General features: G+C 40.9%; 5 protein-coding genes across 5 annotated transcripts; 3 read left to right on the top strand and 2 right to left on the bottom strand.

Moving 5' to 3' along the window:
* Positions 1–844: 844 nt before the first annotated feature.
* On the top strand, positions 845–1567 carry BCR41DRAFT_422323 (hypothetical protein; the record flags this gene model as incomplete). Its single annotated transcript, XM_022030140.1, has 1 exon — positions 845–1567. Exon 1 carries the CDS (start codon positions 953–955, stop codon positions 1565–1567), a length of 615 nt encoding a protein of 204 aa, XP_021881310.1. The 5' UTR covers positions 845–952.
* A 1424-nt stretch (positions 1568–2991) lies between these two features.
* BCR41DRAFT_65776 (hypothetical protein) lies at positions 2992–3665 on the bottom strand. Its single transcript, XM_022030965.1, has one exon. The coding sequence runs from the start codon at positions 3439–3441 to the stop codon at positions 3076–3078; it is 366 nt and encodes a 121-aa protein (XP_021881309.1). The 5' UTR covers positions 3442–3665; the 3' UTR covers positions 2992–3075.
* BCR41DRAFT_65775 (hypothetical protein) lies at positions 3666–5593 on the bottom strand. Its single transcript, XM_022030964.1, has 3 exons — positions 5324–5593; positions 4988–5214; positions 3666–4892 (listed from the first exon to the last, which is right to left on the bottom strand). The coding sequence occupies exons 2-3, from the start codon at positions 5185–5187 to the stop codon at positions 3890–3892; spliced, it is 1203 nt and encodes a 400-aa protein (XP_021881308.1). The 5' UTR covers positions 5188–5214; positions 5324–5593; the 3' UTR covers positions 3666–3889.
* A 786-nt stretch (positions 5594–6379) lies between these two features.
* Positions 6380–7111, top strand: BCR41DRAFT_396522 (hypothetical protein; the record flags this gene model as incomplete). Its single annotated transcript, XM_022028817.1, has 3 exons — positions 6380–6439; positions 6795–6856; positions 7009–7111. 3 exons carry the CDS (start codon positions 6380–6382, stop codon positions 7109–7111), a joined length of 225 nt encoding a protein of 74 aa, XP_021881307.1.
* Positions 7112–8256: 1145 nt separating this feature from the next.
* Positions 8257–11998, top strand: BCR41DRAFT_336785 (hypothetical protein). Its single transcript, XM_022022045.1, has 2 exons — positions 8257–8615; positions 8731–11998. Exons 1-2 carry the CDS (start codon positions 8407–8409, stop codon positions 11939–11941), a joined length of 3420 nt encoding a protein of 1139 aa, XP_021881306.1. The 5' UTR covers positions 8257–8406; the 3' UTR covers positions 11942–11998.
* Positions 11999–12997: the final 999 nt, after the last annotated feature.

Raw genomic sequence — 12997 nt, 5'->3', positions numbered from 1 at the left:
CTAATTGTTCTTAAAAGACCATTGAAAGTCTACTTGATAATTGCCAAACCTACTGAGGAAGCAACTCACATATAAACATGAATGGCATATACCAATAAATACATAGTATAGCCACATCTCAATAATGAGTTGCTTCAACTCTTGATGCATGATATAACTGATGAGCTCCTTCAAACGTCGCCCATGAGCCTCAAGCGTATGCCTACGAATAGCCAGACTTCAATGGGTCTCTTCAACCATTGGTGCACATAACTTTTTTATTTTCCTGTTCATATTAAAAGTACTTTTATTCTCTCAAATCACTTATGCATAACTAAGTTAAGCCAGGGATCGACCTTACAGTTGTGGAAATCGTTTCCACGTGGGAGATGCAAAATATGTTTTTAAGATTTTCAAGGACAAAAGCATGCATTTCTTCTTTTGCTTATTTGTTTGCTCTCACTGATTACATAAGATTGTAACAGTGCACTGCAAACCTTCTTTGTTTGCTTGGTTTTTTCTTGGACGTCTGTTCAGTTAGTCAACAACGTTAATAGTCCCATGGTTGACTATCCCCTCTTTTCCTATGCCTAATGTATATATACTATACATATTATATATATATTAGTACAAAGTTGTATGTCTAGGGAAAATAAAAAAATATAACGCCAGCCACAGCAAGGCTGACGCGTCTCTTTTTTTTTTAATTTTGGAAATATAAAAATTTAAAAATTTAAAATTTAAGAAATTGAATTTTCAAAAATTCAAATTAAATATTTTGGGCGTCCAAAATAAAAAAAAGTCATATAAATCCCTTAACTCTTCCCACTTTATTTTTTTTTTTTTTTTCTTCATCTGAAGTTGCTCCAGCTATACTCAAAATACACAGATTATACGAGCCTTCTTTTATTTTCTTTATTTTTTTTTTTTCTTCACTTCACGGCGCAAATAGTTTATTTCCTGTTGTCACATCATGATCTACACAATGAGCTGTCCAATCTGCAATCTTGATGACTCTGAATGTTGTTGCGCATATATGATGCCTTCGTCGCCTTCTCCTCTTCCTTCAGAGGAAGAAGACCTTGTGGATCCTCAATCATCATTCTTTGATTCTACTAATACTACGACCTTCATGATTAGTAGTATCGCAACATCCATCATAACCGAAGATGATCATACAACTTCTACCACCGTCAAGGTGAAAAGTACAACTAAGGTTACAACCACAATAGGGCCACAACCTAAAAAATCGTTGGCTCCTTTATCCTCATCTTCATCACAGAAACAAAAACAGCAATACCCAGACGATGGTGAGGAAAGAAAAGTGAAACCAGAAGCTGATGATGAAGAGAAAGACCTAATAAGGGAAAGAATGAATACCTTTGACGACAAGGAAAACAAGTGGCCGGGGAACGATCGCCCGCTCTCGCCTACAGCGCCTCTATCACCAAGAGAGTCCTTTCCACCATTGACATCGGTACCGGCACCACAGCCAGGGGCATCACGTCCACCATCGAAACAGTCATCACGGCTCTCTTATTCTCGGCTGGAAGGGAATCCTTGCTTAACTAAAGCTTTCACAATCTGATTTCCTTATTGTTTTCTTTCCTTTTTTTTTTTTTTTCGTGTTTGAAAAAAAAAAAAAAAAAAAAAAAAAAAAAAAGACAGGCTATTGCTCAAAATCTACACAGAAAAATGATCCAAAAACCCAGTGATTAACCCTTTGCATATGAATATAATGACTTTTGAGCAAAAAAAAGAAATAAATAAAGAAGTAATGAAATTGCGAACAATCTCTCTCTTTGCTGAAGTGATTCATGCCAACAACTCTTCATTCAAATATAGTTTTAATGGGCCAGTATGGCTATTAAACAGCGCATATATATATATGTTTTTTGAAAGGTGTAATGGTCCAACTGGTTTATTTTGGCGACTAAAATTCAAGACACTGAATACTGGTGTCCTATTGAGGCCGCTATTAATTAAACAGCAGGGTATCCAAGGCCGCTCAAGCTTGTTACTCTTTTAAGGTATAGAGAAAATACATGTGTATGCCTCCTTGGCGAAGAAGTGAGGAGTGGTTCTTCTTCAGAAATACGCGGCAGTCCACTTCGTTTGTAGCAATCCTTTTAGTTTTCTCTTTTCCCTTCTGTTCATTCAAGTCGAATGGGGGAAAGCTATCAATGAAGCCAACATGGCTTGGCAAAAATGCTCTCAGCCGGAGAGAATGAAGGGCCTTTGTAACTCATTCGGATGCGTCTCGCTTGGATGGATAGCTCGAAATAGTGATTCCCAAGAAATGAATCCATGTAATCTAGAAAGCATCAGTGAGACACTTGGGGGATGCTACACAAAAAAAAAAAAAAAAAAAAAAAAAAAAGTGAAAAACTGAAAAGAGTGCATAGCTGGAATCCGATTATGGGAGAGGCTACGGATGAGATGAATAGTAAGAGAACGAGAAAACGAACAGAGTTCAAAAGGCGCAAGGAAATGGATGAACCATGATAAAGCTGTTATCGCAGCACATTTCAGATGCAAACCAATTGTAAGGGTTGTTTAGGTGAGTAAAATATTTAATACAAACAGCATTTACATACTACTGTAATTAGCCATTAATCTATTTTCATGGCTCCTTTAAGGCAATAGCATTAAACAAAATGAGCTCCTAAAACAGCATTGATACACTAGAATTTCATTGCAAAGAGAGAAGACATAGTGGGACCAAAAAGCAATGACAGTATGAACGCTCGCTACCATCAGTCATTTACTTATTTAGAATAAACATCTCTTCTTAGCTATTAAGATATTATCTATAATAAATTCACCCAAATAGACCTAATAATGGCTCATATTTATAAGCCAAAATCAGTCGCGTTACACCACCGAAAATCTTTAAATGCCGGCAAAGGTTTCCTCACGTATGAATGACCAGACCCGCATTAACTTCGAGTGCCTCTGACAACGCAAGAGCTCCTTCACCACCAATTGAGTTCTCTCTCAAGTCCAAAGTAGCCAAGGAAGTGTTACCTCTGAATGCCTTTGACAATGCAAGAGCTCCTTCCTTCCCAATTGGGTTCTTCCACAAGCATAAAGAAATCAAGGTAGTGTTAGCCTTGAGTGCCTCTGAGAGTGCAGGAGCTCCTTCACTCTCAATTGAATTGAGCCCCAAGTCCAAAGCAAGCATGGTTGTATTAGTCTTGAGCGCCTCTGCAATTGCATTAGCCCCTTCATCCCAATTGACTTGGAGGTAAAGTCCAAATCAGCTAAAGTCGTGTTTGTCTTAGACAGCAACAGAACCCCTTCCTTTCCAAGTGAATCGTACTCCAAATCCAAAATGGTCAAGGTAGTGTTAACCTTGAGCGCCTCTAACAGTGCATGAGCTCCTTCATGCCCGACTGAATTGCTCATCAAATTCAGCGTGGTCAAAGCCCCGTTAGTCTTGAGTGCCTCTGATAGTGCCATTACTCCTTCATTCCCAATTGTTCCGCAGGTTCAAAGTAGCCAAACATGTGTTGGCCTTGGGTGCCTCTGACAGTGCCAGAAGTCCTTCATCTCCAATTGATTTACCCCTCAAGTTCAACGTGTTTATAGCCGTATCGGCCTTGAGTGTACTTGCGAGTACTCGAAAGTCATTAAAGCCAATCCGAGGTTGCATCTCAATGGTTAGATTTTGAAGGTGTGATGGCCTATTGAATCGTAAACTGGGGACTTTTATAGTCTTCGGAGGGAGAACAATCTGAATTGTCTTCATGCTGCTAAGTTCTATCATGCGAGCAAGTGTTTCATATGGCGAGGATGTCGAAAGTATTTTCCAGCTAATGCTTTCTTGAAAATCTCCGAGTTCAAGTCGAAGGATCGATACACTTGACGTCTTTAGTGCTTCTTCGAATGCTTCCAGATCAGCTTTGGTTCAATTCCAATCAAAGGCGATATCCAACTCGTAAACACACCTTGCGTTGGCCAGCGTATCAAAGAGCTCTTCAGCTGTTGCTTTGGACTTCAATCTGATGATCACTTTGCCAAGGTGCAAGTCATATTCGCCACCATTCAGCTCTACTGCTTTTTCGAGCACTTGCTGTTCTGCTTCTATATATGTCCAACAATAGTGATCCAGACAGACCCATTTGACATGGCCTGTCTTCGTTGTGATCCTGTACAAGTTACCAAGTTGCTTGCCTTCATCGTTATTTTCAAGGGATTTTTCCAGTTGCCAAAGATCAGCTCCTTCAAGTGCCTCACACTCGTCGATTTTGTTAATCTTGCTCAAGACTGAGTACTTATTAGAGAGTGCTTCTATATATTTGATCGAAGAGTTGATACAGACATCGAGTTTCGGGATTGATGCCAAAGAAGCCGTCAAGGGCGATTTCATTTTGAGAGAGTGTAAGAGGATGAGCATGTATTTTCCATACTTGCGAAAGAACTCTGTGCTGTTTCGGATGTCATATCCTTCATGTTTAGCAATATGAATCTGGTTTTGATTGCTCTTGCTTATCGTTGCAGTGTGTTCTCCACATTCACAAAGGAAATGAGGGCGGACCTTGCTCCCCAGGACATTCCTTGGGTCCCACTTGGTGGTGTCGACAGGCAGGATTATGAAGAGTCGAGGGATTGGATACTCATGTAACTCAAAGTTCTGGATAAGGATAGCATTGGCATGTCTTTGAAGGGTGGCAAGTCTGTCGAGAGCTTGCTGCTGCAGTTTAAGCATTTCTTCGTCCTTCTTTTTGGCCTCCAGTAACAAGTCAAGCATCTTTTTGTCGTTTTCTTTAGTCTCTAGCATCAAATCCGTAGTCGTTTTAAGACTGGAGCTGCTACTATTACTGCTGCTATTACTATTGCAGACCTGTGGTCCATCTGTAATGACATCCAGGATCGTGTCAGGATAGAATGCAATGCATGGGGGTTTGATTCTAATAGGATAAAAGTAAAACAAAACTTAGGATATGCAATTGAGTTCTCTTACTTTTTGTTCCTGAGCAACACATACGATAAATAAATACTTTACCTGTTGCCATTAGAGTCTTGAAGGAACAGGATGGGATGTTCATCCAGCTTGAATCGCTGTGCATCTGGAAACACATCCTGAATGTCTTGTAAACACACATAGTATGATGAGTTGCCATTGCTTGCAGAGATGGAGGCAGTCCTGACACCGACTTCTTCAATGATGCCAGCTTTTCGGAATTGTTGGTACTGTTGAGTCATGAGATAATTCGAGGATAATGATGAAAAGTAGGAATGAAAAGATTCGTTCCATCTATTTTTTATACAATGTTTTTTTTTTTTTATTTTTTTATTTTTGGCTTCGACTCTCCATCTCATCCTTTTCTTTATTTTATGGAATGATTCTGGTGTATCATTTCCACTCGGGGACTAATATGGCTCCTCATGCCATATTATTCTTCAGAACAGCTTCTCCATTGATCCACTGAGCGTACAGTTACTCTCTAACCACTTGGGAAATCGGTCCTCTCATCCACCTTTGACATCGTACACGGAATGTTGTCGTCTATGACCACCGAGCACTGGAGAGTTTCCCAATCCCTTGCATCTGTTGCAATGTGTACTTTTTCCTATCCCGCATCGGATGGCCACTTTCGCTTCCTATCAGTCAATGTTGCTCCAAGCTGATTATACTCTGCGTCAATCCTTAAATAAAGTCCTCCTTTCTGGACAGTAACTCCAAGAATATAGCCATCCAAACTAGAACGTCGAAAATGCAGGAAATAGTCATCCCTGACCAGATGCTCGACACCCGTTTAGATGCTCTAAATTAGAACTGCGAGTGGCGCATCTACTTATGAATTCTGCCTTGCATGCATTTTATTCGTGTGGTGATTAAACGCGTAATTTGGTTCTATAAGGCACGTGACACCCATTTTCTTTTTTTTTCTCTCTCGTTCTTGGCATGACGCGTAAACATTCCTCTTCACTCACTTCATTCACTCTGCTCAGCAATTGCTTCTGTCTTCAATTCAAACCTGCTTCCCATAACATGAGGTTGCTTTACAAGGTTATCAAGACTAGCAAGCGCAATGAAACGAAGTATAGCCACAAGGTAAGGGATTGGTTGTGACTAAGAACAAGCATAGCGTGTGTACGGATTTCAGAGAAAGGATGCGAGCAGGGTCCTCCGTGGGTACATGAGAAGAGTACAGTCTATGCTAAGGCGCTGGATTGCTTCTCGCTATGACCTCGCCTCAGAGCCCGGGACTGAGGTGGTGCTGGATTTGAGCTTGTTGTTCTTGTTTGCTCCGTTGGGTGTCTTCACCTCTCCATGTTGAGCATGGATGGTGCAGCAGCTTGAACGACATGTTCTCCGTCAGACTCGTGGGTCCATGAGGGGGTTGTTGTACCACGCAGTTGATAATGTGGTGCAAATAAGTCCCTCCTCCATATGGCCTCATCCGACTTCTTTGGAGTCCACTTCCCGTTGGACCTATCTGGGAGTCATATTGTAAGCAATTCTGCTCATCATGTTGGTTGCTCTTTGGGTACATGAGAGACACATAGTCGATGCTAAAAGGTGTGGACTGTCTCTTGCTATGACCTCCCCATGAGTCTTTTTGGCTCTTGGCAGTGCTGCAATCGATGCCTGTTGTCTCTTTGAGGCTGATGGCTATGACGAACGTTAGGAATCATCCAATTGCGGTTGTTTTCATCGTTGGATGTCTGGGACCCCTGCCCCTGAGGAAATGAGCAGATTAATAGCACAAAGGAAGTTGTGCGGTTGTGTTTTGTCTCTTCAGCTCACTAACCAATCCCCAATTATTTTAGTTCTTCTCATTAGATATTGCCTATAACTGAGCAAGATCCCCATTGAGCAGGCAGCTACCGCTGCTCACCAGCCAGGTGCTAAAGCAGGCACAAGTGAGTAAGCAGAGATATTCGCACCTTATCGCTCTGTTAGATAGAGGGACAGCAACTGAGATACACAAGGATGATCCAAATGATGACAAGAATGACAATGGAGGTATCTCAGGTTAGTGCAATACCATTAAAAGCTCTCTTAATGTGTTCAATGAGCGAAGGAGATACGGACCCCAAGGATGCGTCTTTTGCAGTAGATGCATGTTGTGATAGTGGAAATGCCAGCAGCTCTAAAGATGGCAGGGTAGATGACTTGTAGCAAATAAAATAAATATGTCAATAAACATTTATTTGGACAATGAGCAACAAGTAACATGTAGTGTGATGTGGCTAAAGTAAATAGGACAAAGGCCCATAACATAAGCACAGTGGCACCGCATTTGCACACCCATGCTCACAGGCAGCCAGCCCTTGATCAAGAATAGAGGCAGAGTATCTTGACAACACCAGCCAAGTTTGTCTTTCCCTCCTTTCCTTTGAAGAGGCTGACTGCGATTAAATGAAGTAAGAGTACATTATGAAGAGTACTATTCAAGATAATTCAGTGGAATATGAAAAGATAGTAAGCACAATGCATTTAAATAAATGTATGCTTACTCTCGTCATTTGCAGCTCCACAAGCGATAAGTGTCATCAACAAGTCATAATGTTCTCTTAATGTCCGCCTTTCTTCTCTTCGCATATGGAAGCATAAGCATAAGCATGAACAAGTAGATATTCAGCTATTGACTCTGGCCTTGCTATATTTTTTAAACAAAATAAATATAAAATAAATAAAAAACAAATAAAAATACGAAATAAAAAATATGGAATAAAAAATAAAATATGGAATAAAAATAAAAAATGTAAAATAAAAATAAAAAATGTAAAATAAAAATAAAAAATGTAAAATAAAAATAAAAAAATTCCTTACTTCATTTCCTGGAACCCTTGGACTTAATTCATTTTCTCGCTCTCCTATACACTGTCCATACTCTCCGTATGATCTCCCTCCAGCTACGCCTTCCGTTAGTTCCCACATGAGGATTAACTCCTCCATTAGCGTTTATACGGAACAGATACTCCTTTCAACTACAGTAGACCATCGATTGAGGAATATTTCACAAAGTACCCTCTGCCAGTGACAAAGATAACATTGTTGAAGAGCTCAAAGGTGACCGGGAGGACAAGCACAAGGATGAGGAAAGCACCTTAGTTCAGTTGTCAGGGTGGGTGGTATTTCAGGAAATTTGCAAGAAGAGAGAATGATACGGCGCCATTATGTGGTCCGTACTGTATCAACAGCCCAAGGCGCACTTAATTGTGTCTGTAGTCATCATTTGAGAGCCAATCAAAGACTGCATGTGCATGTGGATAGCTTTTCTAATTTATTAGGCACAGCAGATGAATGCATTCGACAGACCTGTATCCTTGTACTTTTGTACTCAAGCGGTAAAGCCAGACAAAAAAAAAAAGATGGTCGGCGACTCCATTGCTCAGAAAATGAAAATGAGAAAACCCTTCAGCTTGTCATCATTCATCGAATAATCACCAAAAAAAAAGAAAAAAAGAAAAATGACACAAATTCATTACCAACAGTTCCGACAGGCTGGCACTGGAACGATTGAACAAGTTTGTGTCAGAATTGATTCCACCTCTCGAAGCAATGGCGACTTGACATTCTATGTGGATTTGACGGACATTCGAGACATGTTTCCAGAGGCAATACATTTCAAATCCGATGGAGATCCCATCCCATTCCTTGAAGACTCTAATGGCAACAGGTATAGTATAATATTTACTTTATCAAGGTGCCTTGTCAATTGCCTTGGAAAGAAAAAAGAACCAAATAAGTGAACTCGATTGGACATTCATGTCTTTCTTTTCTTATTCTATTAGAATCGAACCTCCACGCATTGCTTTCTATCCTCACAAGATCCTGGACATCATTACGGGAACGTCGCAGTCCAGCAATAGTAATATTGTCACTAACTTGTCTTCCTTGGAGGAACCACAACAACAGGAGACTAAGGAGAAGAGTAATGAGATACCTAAAGAACTCCAACGTCAAGCCCTCGACAGACTTGCTATCCTTCAAAAGCATGTTAACGCCATCCTCGTCCAGAGCCTTGAGCTACACGAGTGTCCAATCCCGCGACTTTTTATTATTTTACCTATCCAGCAGACCGAGTGGAATCCAAGGAATATCTTGAAAAAGAAGTTTCGCCTTTATTTCCTCTGTGAATGTGGGGATCACTCCGCAACGACAAGCAGCCAGAGCCAAATCCATATTGCCAACCATAATGGATATGAAGTTCGAAGCAGTATGGAGTTTTATCGCAAGTATGGAAAATACATGCTCACCCTTTTACACTGTCTCAAGGATACATCGTCTCCGACGGCTTCTCTGGCACCAATCCCGAATGTCGATGCCGCTATCAACTACTCGGTCAAATATATGGAAGCGCTTTCCAATGTACATCCGGTCTTGAGCAACATCACCACAATTGATGACTATAAGGTACTTGAAGAAGCCGATCTTCGACAACTGGGAACATTCTTTCAAACAAATGATGAAGGCAATCAACTTGGTAACTTGTACAGGATCACGACCGAAGCAGGTCATGTCAAATGGGTTTGTCTCGATCACTATCGCTCGACATATAGAGAAGCAGAACAGAAAGCGTTCGAAAAAGCAGTGGAGTTGAATGGCGGTGAATATGACTCGTACCTTGGCAAAGTGACCATCACATTGAAATCCAAAACCACAGCTGAAGAATTCTTCAATGCGCTGACCAATGCAAGACGTGTTTACGAGTTGGATATCATCTTTAACTGGAATTGGACCAAAGCTGATCTTGAAGCTTTGGAGGAAGTATTAAATAAGTCAAGTATATCGGCCCTTCGACTTGAACTCGGAGAGTTCCAAGAAAGCACCACCGAGAAATTACTTTCGACATCCTCGCGATATGGAATGCTTGTTCACATCACAAAACTTAGCAGCATGAAGACGATCCATATTGTTTTACCTCCGAACACTATAAAGGTCCCCAGTTTACAGCTCAGCAGGCCACCACACCTTCAAAAACTAACTATTGAGATGAAGCCTCGATTGATTAACACTAGTGACTTTCAATCACTCGCAAATATACTCAAGACCGATACTGCTATAACCATGTTGAACTTGAGGGATAATTCAGTTATGGTTGAAGGAGCTCTGGCACTGTCAGAGGCACTCAAGGCCAACAGATGTTTGACTACTTTGAACTTGAGGAACAACTTAATTGGAGATAAAGGAGTCATGGCACTATCAGAGGGACTCAAGGCTAACAGGACTTTGACCACACTAGATTTGATGGGCAACTCCATTGGGAAGGAAGGAGCTCTTGCACTGTTAGAAGTGCTCAAGACCAATACAACTTTGGTCACTTTGGACTTGGAGTACGACTCGCTTGGGAAGGAAGGAATTCTGTTGCTGTCGAAGACGAACACAACCTTGACTTCTTTGAACTTCAGATTTAATGCAATTGGGAAGGAAGGAGCACTTGCACTGCCAGAGGCACTCAAGGCTAACATTACCCTGACTGCTTTGGACTTGCGGTACAACTCAGTTGGGAAGGAAGGAGCTCTTGCGCTGTCAGAGGCACTCAAAGCTAAGACAGCCTTGACTACTTTGGACCTGCAGGGCAACTCAATTGGGTATGAAGGAGCACTTGCACTGTCAGAGGCACTCAAGGTTAACACAGTCTTGACTACTCTGAACTTGGAAGACAACTCAATTGGGAAGGAAGGAACTCTTGCGCTGTCAGAGGCACTCAAGGCTAACATTACCCTGAATACTTTGCTCTTGTTCAGCAACTCCATTGGGAATGAAGGAGCTCTTGCACTATCAGAGGCACTCAAGGCTATCACAGCCTTGACTACTTTGGACTTGTCCAATAACTTAATTGAGAATGAAGGAGCGCTGGCATTGTCAGAGGCACTCAAGATTAACACAACTTTGGCTACTCTGAACTTGGAAGGCAACTCAATTGAGAAGGAAGGGGCTTTTGCACTGTCAGAGGCACTTAAGGTTAACACAACCCTGGCTGCTTTGAACTTGTCGCGCAACTCAATTGAGAAGGAAGGAGCACTTGCACTGTCAGAAGCACTCAAGAATAACACCGCTTTGACTACCCTGAACTTGGAAGGCAATTCAATTGGGAATGAAGGTGCTCTTGCACTGTCAGATGCGCTCAAGGCTAACACAGCCTTGACTGCTTTGGACCTGCAGGGCAACTCAATTGGGTACGAAGGAACTCTTGCATTGTCAGAGGCACTTAAGGCTAACACTATCCTGACTACTTTAGACTTGTTCAGCAACTCAATTGGGAATGAAGGTGCTCTTGCACTGTCAGAGGCGCTCAAGGCTAACACAACTCTGAACGCTTTGGACTTGTCCAATAACTTAATTGGAAAGGAAGGAACACTTGCACTGTCAGAGGCACTCAAGAATAACATCGCTTTGACTACCCTGAACTTGGAAGGCAACTCAATTGAGAAGGAAGGGGCTCTTGCACTGTCAGAGGCACTCAAGGTTAACACAACCCTGGCTGCTTTGAATTTGTCGCACAACTCAATTGAGAAGGAAGGAGCTCTTGCACTGTCAGAGGCACTCAAGGCTAACACAGCCTTGACTACTTTGAACTTGCAGGACAACTCAATTGAGGAGGAAGGAGCGCTTGCACTGTCAGATGCACTCAAGGTTAACACTATCCTGACTACTTTGAACTTGCGGGACAACTCAATTGGGGATGAAGGAGCACTTGCACTGTCAGAGGCACTCAAGGCTAACACAACCCTGAACGCTTTGGACTTACCCAATAACTTAATTGGAAAGGAAGGAGCATTTGCACTGTCAGAGGCACTCAAGGCTAACACAGCTTTGACTACTCTGAACTTGGCATGCAACTCAATTGGAGCTGAAGGAGCAATTGCACTGTCAAAGGCACTCAAGGCTAATACAACCCTGACTACTTTGAACTTGTGGTGCAACTCAATTGGGGATGAAGGAGCTCATGCGCTATCGAAGGCACTGAAGAATAGCACCACTTTGACTGTAGCAGTCTAAATGATAGCAGGTTGGATGACTTGAGCATCATAATGATGTTTGAATATTATTCAGTCCAAATAAATAACTGACTTGCAGTAGCCAAGCATTCATTCCGACGTTGCCTTTTGATCTTTCGACGTTTACTCTTTCTCCCCTTGCAAGGGGATTCTAACGTGCTAACGTTGATGGAGGCTCCCCGTTGTATAAAATAAATTTAAAAAAATGCCACCAAAAACAATTGGGCGTGATGAGTGATCCAATGCACCTGTAAAAAATAACTAAATCGCGCAGCCGTTCGTTTTCCTCCACACACGCAACCTCATATTCGGTTTTTGAACCTGGCAAAAGCACTGTTGGTTAACATCCATTTTCGCATTCCGTCTGCGCTTATAGGGAGAATATTTAAATACGATGGTTTATAATTTTTATTCTTTTTATTTATTATTTTAACAACTACGACTAGGGTATAAGGGTCTTGAGGATTAATGTTGGCTATTTTGACTATCTCTAGTGTATCAAGTGCGTTAAGTATCTAGGATGCCTTGGGTATCTTTGGTGTCTTGAGTGCCTTGTGTCCAGAGTTCTTCGGGTGTTTCGGAGGGTATATTGGGTACCGTTGGATGTATCGAGCCTTCTAGACGCCTTAGGGTATCTTGGATATCTTGTGTCTAGCAGGCCTTGGGTACCTTGGCGCCTTGAGCATCCTGAACACCTTAGACACCTTAAACACCTTGATTAATATAGTTGTTATTATTATAATGTACACATTATATTGGTACATATTATAGTGTTACATATTATGAGTAAATATTATAATGTTACATATTAAATATTAGTTATTAAATTTTTTTTTTTTTTTTTCTTATTTTTTTTGTTTTTTTCGGCTTTTTTTTAGTTTTATATTTTTTTTTGCTTTTTGTATTTTTATATTTTTTTTTGTTTGCTTTTTGTTTTTTTTATGCATTTTTTTTTGCTTTTTTAATTCTTTTTAATACTTTTTTTTTGTTTTTGTTTTTTATAATGTTTTTTTTGGGTCTTTTTTTTTTATGATTTTTTTGGTCTTTTTTGTTTTAT

This window comes from Lobosporangium transversale, assembly GCF_002105155.1.
Source record: "Lobosporangium transversale strain NRRL 3116 chromosome Unknown BCR41scaffold_19, whole genome shotgun sequence".
NCBI lineage: Eukaryota > Fungi > Mortierellomycota > Mortierellomycetes > Mortierellales > Mortierellaceae > Lobosporangium > Lobosporangium transversale.
The sequence above is the reverse complement of the archived record's forward strand: the minus strand, read 5'-3'. Positions and strand labels throughout refer to the sequence as shown.